The following is a 9,172-nucleotide window of genomic DNA, read 5'->3' as shown; positions in this document are numbered from 1 at the left end:
AAGAGATCTAGGACTAGTAGAGGAAGCAGAGAGTAGGGGAGAAGGATAGTAGGAGGGGTAGCCTAGACACGCCTAGGTAATACCCAATAGACAATGAATACCGAGGAGGGCACAGCCCAAATGCTCTGGCGCAGATAGGCGGTTCGGGCGAGGAAAAGGACCAGAACGAATACACAGAGGATAGAAGAGGCTGGTAGAGCCTCTAGGGGCAAATTAGAGGCAGTGGCCTAGACCACTGCCTAGACGCATGTGTCTGTCATAGCCGATTGGCTCCATATGGACGTTAAACTTGATTAAATAATAATAATAATAATAATAGCCTATCTATACGAAATAGAGTCTTGTAATATACTGTTTAATTTCGCAAGTCTACACATATATTTGTTACCCTACTCACTAGTACTTCCTTGACGCTCACCCTTGTCTTTAAAGGCATTCCCCAATTACTTATACCCCCCAAGTACTCACCCAGGCATTACCCTTAAAGCGGCGACAAAAAAGAGCAAAAATAAAACATTTCCGCCCTTAATATGTGGCTTAAGTACGGCTAAGAGGATTTGAAGCCCTGTTATACACACCCTATGGTCGTATGTACTAGGTTGCCCTAACTAGTGGGTTATATGGCGTATTGGAGAGGCGGAGGGCAGGAGTGATCCGCTTTCACAAGGTCAGCTTGTGAACCGACTCGATTGACGTTCAAGGAAGTTATAAAATAGATGGTTCTAATCTCAAGCCCTAAAGCGCATCATGCTGCTGGAATCGAGCAGTAAAAAAGATTCGTACCGGATCCCTTTGTTAGCAACATTGGTTGGGTCACTCATAGTTTCGGTGACCTCAGGCGATGCAGTGGTCCACCCCTGCAGCAACGCCCTCCAGTAGCATGCATCAGCAGCTGGAGTCAAATATCGCTCGCGAAATACATTCACATTGTTGTCTGCGATCATGCGAGCCTTGATAGGGTCATCGAGAAGCTCTTGGATCTTGTGCGGTAAATCCGTCCAGTCCCTCTCCACCTGAACGAAGTTCTGCTGTGGACCGGACGAGGCGAGAAGATAGTGATGATGTTGGATATATTGTAGTTTATGAATCACTACTACGGATCGACAGGCCTGGCGATATTTGAGAGATGCAGAGTAGGACCGACCTAGAAGACATTAGCTGGACTTTTTCGTCGATAAGGACGATGCTCAAATAATGAGATACCCCATACCTTCCACATGAGCGATGAACCGGTAATCGCAATGTTTGTCCATACTAAGGTAGTTGGCTTTGCTCTTCCACTCGATCTCCTTCACATCTCCCCAGGCATAGTTCCGTGCAACCTCGAGTAGGGTACGTCGTAGCTTCGGAGCGAAACTGAGCTTTCCACGCCAGACCAGCTTGTCCTCTTTCTCGTCCCAGGGGAGCTCATGCTCTTCCACGTATTTGACTACCTCGTCATATGGCCCAATTCGATTATCGATGTGGCCCCAAGACCAGAAGCCAAAGTCCGGCATAAGCCAAACGGACTCCTCCGTAGCCTTTCGTGCCAATACCCAGAGGGGATGATCTGGTCCAGCAACGTCCTCCAATTTGTCTTCAACAGAAAATATAATCTCCGTGTCTGGGATAGCAGCGAGCTGTGGCGCCGAGATTAGGGCCCGATGAATTGAAGCCAAGATCCCCAGAATCTTACGGCGGTGATCCTCCCCCTTGGCCAGAGCTTTAAGAACATAAAGCCGTCCTTGGTAGACAGCCACCCTGGCCATGCCATCTACCATCTTGATATTGTCGATGTCAACCCTCTTGATTCCATGTCTGGCTGTCCAAAATGACTGGGCGCGGGTGGGATCTTCAAAAAGACCGGGGAAGTAAGTGGTACAGTGAGTTTCATTGTAGGAATACTCAAGCGGATCAATATAAGGCCGCGTGAGAGGTCCAGAGGACGAGGAAACAGTGCCCTGGAGTGGCAGATGGGCGGGACATTGAAGACAGTTGTCACACTTAAAGATAGTGGAAGTCTGGCAAGCACAGTGGCCAGCGGGGATTAGTTGATTGAGTATTGGGTGGATGTTGTCTCTATCAGAGTTAACCCCTAGCCATAGTGACCAGACAGTGACTCCAAGAACCGCAGCCAATGCCACAATCGCTATGTGGAAGGCATTAGGCTTCATAAGCCGCCCCATCTCAGCATTCCTTTCGTTGTGTCGTAGTGAAAGGGTCGGGTATACGCAGATATTTCAGGGAGCGATAGAGGTTGACCCCAGCAGACCGTAAATAGTCAGTGGCTAGTAGAGGGGGGGGAAGAGAAAACCTCTGCTAGTGGCAATGGAGGATTACCCACCTGCGATAGTTGGCCAACTCCAAGTCGTATAATGTAGTATCACTATGTAAAGCGCTAATTAAACAAAAATCCCTGTAGGGCATGACTGGCTGAACATCCTTGTCACAATTTCAGCCCATTGCGATATCTACAATCTAAGAAATTCAACGAAAGCGGCGCGTACCTCTAAGGCTTCGCTTTCTTTGTTGTGGGCCCTTTAGACCCTGAACGGACCCACTATAGGATCCTTCGTGGGAAAGGATCGACTTGCCCTTAACAGATCTTGGTATTAGCTTATTTTTCCTAGTCAAATGTCTTACCAGAATATGCACGGTGACTGCGCCGCATGGGGCTCTTACTGTCTAAAGGGCGTGCTCAGCTGAACTCCTTGCCATGGAATATATAACACATGTGATGCACGTCTAAGTACCTCTGAGCATATTAGTTCGCTTTAGTTTCAGCATGGTTTATCTTTGCCTTGTTTCCCAACTCCCCGAGACGCAAATAGCAGTAGACAAGTGACCGACGTACTTACCACACACCTCACACCCTCTGCACCCTGTCTACGTTGGTTTCCTTATTCGGCGGACGTCTAAAGAATGTCAGCCCTGGCCCCATTTTTAGCAATTACCTGGTGTACGGAGCGGCCAACTACAATCCTACTCCTGGCAAATGTGGGTGTTGTTCTCTTTTCGGACAGGAAAACATTCTACAACCTCGTCATATGTCTCATTAACAGCCCTATCACGTAGAGTCCTGCATATTTATTTTCAAGGGCTTTGCAGATATGCCTGTCAGCTACAAAAGAAGGACGACATCTTTCATTCAAGAACGACAGTTCTGAATTCTCGATTCGCGTCCGCCCATTCCTTAAGAAATATCGTTCCTACCCCAAGACGGCGAGCGATGTTAGAGTCCAGATTCCTTTCAATAATCATCACATTTAAGACAGGAAGAATTTCTTGAGTCCTGTACCGGAAAATTAACTCGTCGTAGTCCAGGTCAGGGTTCTCTTTGTATCTTTTCTCAAAAGCCAAAGCTGTTGCACCGTCAAAAATAGCCCCATCTGTCACTGATAATGCGATGAATTCTCTAGTTGTATTCATAGAGGCTCTTTGGTTATATGTGGGTATCCACAGGGCACCAGAAGGCACTCCTTTCCGTGACCGGACAATGAACATGTCGCCCTTTTCACCAAACTTGAAACCATCCAATGAAAACTGTGCAATCTGGCCATAAACTAGGATATGGCCAGGAACCAGTTCGCAATGATCCATGAGTTCGATATTATCGTTCGCGAATCCACCAAAGGCATCCTCCCAGAACGCGTCATACGTAGGCCATCTAGCAGTCAGAGTATCAATAGTCGAAGTGCTGAGCGTTGGGTCAACTGGGAAATCACTTGATATGCAGCCTTTCAACCAGGCCATTGCTATGCCAATCGCATTATATCTTCCAAAAAAGAACTTCCGTATGTAAGCTCCGGGCTTACAGATGTTAAGGCCCCTTTTTGATCCATGTTTGGGAGTCATCCAGATTGCAAGCCCAGCTAAAACAACTATGGAATGCGTTATAGGCCCTTCATGAGATACCCATGACCAAGAGGGAAACCCGTCTCTCTTGGCATTTGTACCTTTGCCTGTGGGCAACCAGACAACAGCTTGGTCCATGTGCGAAATCGGTAACCCATAATAGATGCCTTCATCTCCATGCATTGTGCGTAAGACTGCAGAGATGGCATATAGAGCGTCTGAGCGAAAGGTCAAATTTCGAGTGGTGTACTGTTCCACTACAGTCCAATGCTTGTCTAACGTTGGAAAATTATATCCAGTGGCGGGTTCACAGGGCGCCTTGGACTCGAATCTAACTCCTGGATCTGGATAGACATAGTAAATGCCATATTCAGTAAAATAAAGAAGTCGTGAAGAAAGCATAGCTTCTTGAAGGGTCCATCCTCTCGTGGACCACGTACTGTAGTCTATACATGTTGCTAGACTTGGTGCTCGGTTATTTAGAGTCACATCACCTATTTGCAAGATGCCATGCGCCCAGGAGCGAGGTCTGGTCACTCCGGGTAACCCATAGTTTGAATCCTTGCCTGCCAATGCAACTAATGTGTATAGCGCCCATGCGTAAATACGATCCATTTGGTTAATCTGATCCGACTTTTCATTTTCATCACTTTGATTGATGCAAAGCTGATCAACCCAAAGATATTGCATCCCCATTTTATCGCAGGCATGAAGAGCATCTTGGATTGTGAGGGGAAGTTCCTTTCGCTCAAAATAGGGTAATGATGATAATTCTAACTTTTGAGTTTTGCCGTAGACATAGCTGAGTGCCGCATACTCTGAGTCTGTGGGGGCTTTGATCACACGATTCTTGTGGACGTCAATTACTTTCATCCTCTGTGGTCGGTGGACACGCTCTCTGCTCAACCCCGTATTTATGGAATCACACCAAGTGCAAATCGTCTTCCAATCCACATATCCACCCACGGTTGGAGATGTGCAAGGCTCTGTAATGTCCTTGGTCTTCGCACTATGGATACCATGTCCTTTACGTTCAGTAGGCTGGCTGTCTATGGCAATGCTAGCCGTGTACCGCCAATTCTTACCATTAAAAGTGTAACTAAAAATGCCACTCCATAGCTCTAGGTCCAGCGTTCCGAGACGCAAACAACCCGAATCTAACAATGCCAGGTCATTATATGTGTTCGCAGTATGCACAAATAACCGGCAAAGACAGCACTTTGAGCTTCTTTCGAAGATGTCGGGAAGCGACACTGTGACCTTCACGGTTTGCTTGAAGTCTAAGCGCCGACAGACAATCAAGTGTTGGACTCTTAAGTGACGGCAGAATGGGCATAGTGAAGCGTCTTCCCCGCTGCTTGGGATGGAACAAGTGAGGCAGTGAGAATGAAAAAGGTCTTGGATAAATTGTTCTCGATTGCCATTAGAACCCTTCCAAGCAACCTCTTTGCAGAAGCTACAGTTGATGCTTTCGGCTTGGCATTCTTCAGCCATAATTGCGATGTCAATACACCCGGCACTGCACCTCACATTGGATCAAGCGACACGATAGTGTATTCTGAATACGTGAGCAACACTTAAAGAAGGCTTTCACGATTCAACCCGCGTTCTTGGCGTGCATATCTAGCTCACCTTGGGTGTCAACCTCGGTGCCCCACCATGGACAAACGGGCTGGGGTAGTTAGGCTTGAACAGTCGATTTATCAAATACTATGCATCCAATTATAAACCTCAATCTATATAAACAACATGGATTGAACCCTGGAAAACTCCGGGTGCGGAGGAGCTTGTAGTTTACCCTGCTGATCAGTCAACTTGGTTATGGCTACTATTATGTCTTCCCCGGTAATGTTGATGAACATAATGGTTTTATGGTCTTCAGATGACTTTTATCGGAGGTTTTATAAAAACGTTCACCTAGGGTAGATATCTTATAGCTTTTCTCGAATTATCATGGTTCAACGTAATGTTTTTTCAAAGATTAGGGCATCTGAAGTGGCGAGACACCAGAGTCTGACTAATGCGGGGGAAGATAGACAACGTCTCAAGTAAGCAACAATCCCCTCCTCCTCTACCAGGAGTTGTCGATCGACCAAGTCCCATCGTTTTACAGACTCACTACTACAATGCCCACTGCAAAGGCAATCCTGAACGGCACCATTCTGGCCGAAACCTCTACCTGGGAGGAAGTCGAAGGAAACATCTATGTACACATAACCCCTCCTTCGCCCCGCAGTTGGATATCAATCTGATTAACGATGCAACAGTTCCCCCCATCGGCGATAAGGGAGTCTCTTTTCGCCAAGTCGGATCACACGACATATTGTGGGTGGAAGGGCGATGCAAAATACTTTTCCATTGTTCTTGGAGGTATTATCTTCTATTGTCTGGCTTGGTATGTGAGTACTATTACCAGAAGCATGCTGATGTTGGCCGGGTAGATGAGACCGTTCCAAATGCGGCATGGTATTATCCAGAGCCGTTTGATAAGGCAAAGCATATTAAGGATTTCGTAGCTTTTTGTAAGTTGGACATCGAAGATCTTCCTTCTGTGGTTCTCTCTCTCTTCTACACGATTCATGTTTCCGGTTATTCTGTCCTCGATGCTAATTCGTAGTAGATCCTAATAAGATCGATGTTAAGGTTGAATGATTTGTATTTTGGCTATGGGCTGAAGCAGTGACTGTTTTGGTGTGTTAAGTAGGATATAGTCAAATACAAAGGGTACAGACCCGTACTCAACATGTGGCGAGCTCTACCGTTTTACTATCATTAACTACAGAGTCCAATCTGAATGACATTATCAACAATCCTCTAAACGCTCTTATTTCATGTCATGTGCTGTCATAAAGCGGATATGGTCGGTCATATAGGAACCTTGTGTTGACTGGGTGCGCACAATGTCATATACCCTCCGAGGCTGAGTCAACACACCTGTCGCTGAAAAGCCATTCAGTCTCCAAACAGGGAGTTGTTATACGAGTTTTTATTTCCCGAGTACATATCATCAGGTCAATGTGAGTGCGTGGAAGCTATCTCTTGACCTTGTATTGTCGATCAACCAGACATAGTGGCATTAGTCAACTCGGTCAACAACCCAGTCCAATCAGTATCTCCCAGGTCGAGGTTAGCACTATTGTCGAGCATCTCAGACCATATATCTTCCAGTTGCCTCTCGCCCGTATCATCCAAAGTATTAGGTAAGTCACCCGGTGGATCCAATTCGATCGTGGTTGCTGGTGTATAGCTGGCTGCAGACGTGGAAGGCAAGGGCTGCCTCGGCGCATCCTGACCGGCCGGGTTTACACTGGCAAAGGAATTGCGGTTTGGAGAAGCAGCCAGCTTGCCATGTTTCCAGTGCTTTTGTAGCACACCCATCATGGCATTGATACCCTCTTTCACTAGTGAAGACGATAGCTGAGCGTTTCTTAGCATGCGACACGCATCAAGCACTTCCTCCTTTCGCTTCTCAGCTAGAATATCGTCCCAGTTGAAGCACACATCCAGCAGCAAGATCACAGCAGCCATGAATACGTGGTGCATAACGGACCAGACCACTGAGCTTGGCGGTGTGAACTTTGGTTCGTCTTCGTCCATGATCTTTTTGATCTCCAGTACCTTTCGGGCTGATTGAAGGCATACAATATGGGAATAGGAATAAAGTGGCTCACGAGCTCCGCGGATAAAAAATTGCCGATGCAGACGGCACAAGCGTGAAAAGTAGCCTTGTTGTAGGAGACATCTTTGCCATGCAATTGTTGGTCGGCTCTGGTACAGGGAGGCGAATCGACGCCTGGACGTTGGGTCAAGGCGGAAGAATTCTGGTATCTCAGCAAGGGCTTGGTGAAACTTTCGGTCAAGTTCAAGAATCTTCGGGTAGCTGACTTCTATTCCATATAGGTGCTCATGGGACGTAGCGTCAATGACTTCACGGCACACGATACCAAGCTTAAGTCGCTCGAGAGAGAAAGACATGTCCGTTGGTATCGAGCTCGGTCGCGACAATCCACCATATCCCTCAAACTCGTCATCATCAAGATTGAGTGGTCGGTCTACCCTCATGTGCTCTGGGTTAATCAGATAGGTCCACTCTTGAGGACCGCTTAGGAACCCGAGAAACCTGAAAATATTACAATTAGGGAAAGCCAGACATAACACCAAAGGAATAAGACCCTACCAGTCGTATGATGCGATATCCCACCAAAGCCGCCTCTTTGTCTCTAGCTCCACCACATCAAATGAATTAGCCTCCCTTTCCTCTCGTAATCGCGGTGAATCGATGCAATGCAGCTTGAGATTCTTTGCTTGGCTAATAACTGCGCCATGAACGAAAAGACCACTGACTGATGCATGGCAGCTTATATTGGATGCATGGTGCATGATGACCATTGCTGCTTGTAAGCCCTCGACCGTGGGATTGACTGGGTAGTTGCTTTGAATCAGGGCGGCGCCGGTCAAAAACGAAAACTCGCGACTGCAAAGCTCTGCATGAATAGAAGACTCCACGGATAGTTGCAAAAACAACGAACTGGCGGCAATACTGAAAAAGAGGGCTAAGTGATTCAAATTAGGCGGTTGGCCTCTTTCAATGGCTCGGTAGATACCATCTATCTGATCCTCCACGCGCCTAGGAAATATGATATGATAGAGGTAGTCAATACAGTTAGTATAGTATCGAAACAGTGCCATAGCCTCGTGCTTATGGGGGAGAAACGATAGCAAATTGACTGCCGCAGGATCCTCCCGAGAGGCGTTCCAACTTCGGCAGGAAACCGGGAGCAGCGTTCCCGGAGGAGCAAAATCATCCTTATTCCGCAGCTCATCGAGTTCATCTCTCAGCAACTTTGGTGTGGCTGTTGGCACTCGTTGACCCATATGAATGTTCTCCAGCCAGTCCGCTGTCATCAATGATTCTCGGCTGCGGTACGATGGCTGAGGGTTCGTAGCAGGGTGTGTATCCGCACTTCGCATCTCCTGAAGCTCGGGTGTGTTTCCCTGGCCAAGGACAGTTGCCTCCCTTCGGCTTCCATCTTCCGATCCTACATTATGTGTGTCCGCCGCGGCCGGCGCAATAGCATAGCTGCATGGCAGTCTCCGAGTGACGCAACTACTGCATGGCTGTTGCCGGTTACATTTCAGCTTTTTGCGCCTGCATGATTCACAAGATACCGGATCCTGTCTTGTGACACGTTTTCGAGGCTTTTGGTGCAGTTCTGGTCCAATTCTACGTTTCATCTCGGGAGATGTTGACAGATGTCGTGAGTCGTTGGATTTCGGCCAATTACCGGGCGGGGGGATCACGTGCATCATAGCTATGTTATCACGACAGCAACCGAAA

At 47.3% G+C, this 9,172-nt stretch overlaps 4 protein-coding genes across 4 annotated transcripts; 1 reads left to right on the top strand and 3 right to left on the bottom strand.

Annotated features, from left to right (window-relative positions):
- Positions 1-656: 656 nt before the first annotated feature.
- BDV27DRAFT_167886 (DUF821 domain protein) lies at positions 657-2,165 on the bottom strand (the record flags this gene model as incomplete). The annotated part of the gene is made up of 2 exons (XM_032074626.1): positions 657-1,144; positions 1,211-2,165. The coding sequence occupies 2 exons, from the start codon at positions 2,163-2,165 to the stop codon at positions 729-731; spliced, it is 1,371 nt and encodes a 456-aa protein (XP_031923470.1). The 3' UTR covers positions 657-728.
- Positions 2,166-3,123: 958 nt separating this feature from the next.
- Positions 3,124-4,530, bottom strand: BDV27DRAFT_167884 (HET domain-containing protein; the record flags this gene model as incomplete). Its single annotated transcript, XM_032074625.1, has 1 exon — positions 3,124-4,530. One exon carries the CDS (start codon positions 4,528-4,530, stop codon positions 3,124-3,126), a length of 1,407 nt encoding a protein of 468 aa, XP_031923469.1.
- Positions 4,531-5,960: 1,430 nt separating this feature from the next.
- BDV27DRAFT_161738 (DUF427 domain-containing protein) lies at positions 5,961-6,486 on the top strand (the record flags this gene model as incomplete). Its single annotated transcript, XM_032073271.1, has 4 exons — positions 5,961-6,041; positions 6,102-6,204; positions 6,276-6,356; positions 6,455-6,486. The coding sequence occupies 4 exons, from the start codon at positions 5,961-5,963 to the stop codon at positions 6,484-6,486; spliced, it is 297 nt and encodes a 98-aa protein (XP_031923468.1).
- Positions 6,487-6,891: 405 nt separating this feature from the next.
- Positions 6,892-9,069, bottom strand: BDV27DRAFT_161737 (Zn(II)2Cys6 transcription factor; the record flags this gene model as incomplete). The annotated part of the gene is made up of 2 exons (XM_032073270.1): positions 6,892-7,954; positions 8,012-9,069. 2 exons carry the CDS (start codon positions 9,067-9,069, stop codon positions 6,892-6,894), a joined length of 2,121 nt encoding a protein of 706 aa, XP_031923467.1.
- Positions 9,070-9,172: the final 103 nt, after the last annotated feature.

Source organism: Aspergillus caelatus (genome assembly GCF_009193585.1).
Source record: "Aspergillus caelatus strain CBS 763.97 unplaced genomic scaffold BDV27scaffold_215, whole genome shotgun sequence".
Taxonomy (NCBI): Eukaryota; Fungi; Ascomycota; class Eurotiomycetes; order Eurotiales; family Aspergillaceae; genus Aspergillus; species Aspergillus caelatus.
This window is presented reverse-complemented; position numbering and strand designations above follow the sequence as displayed.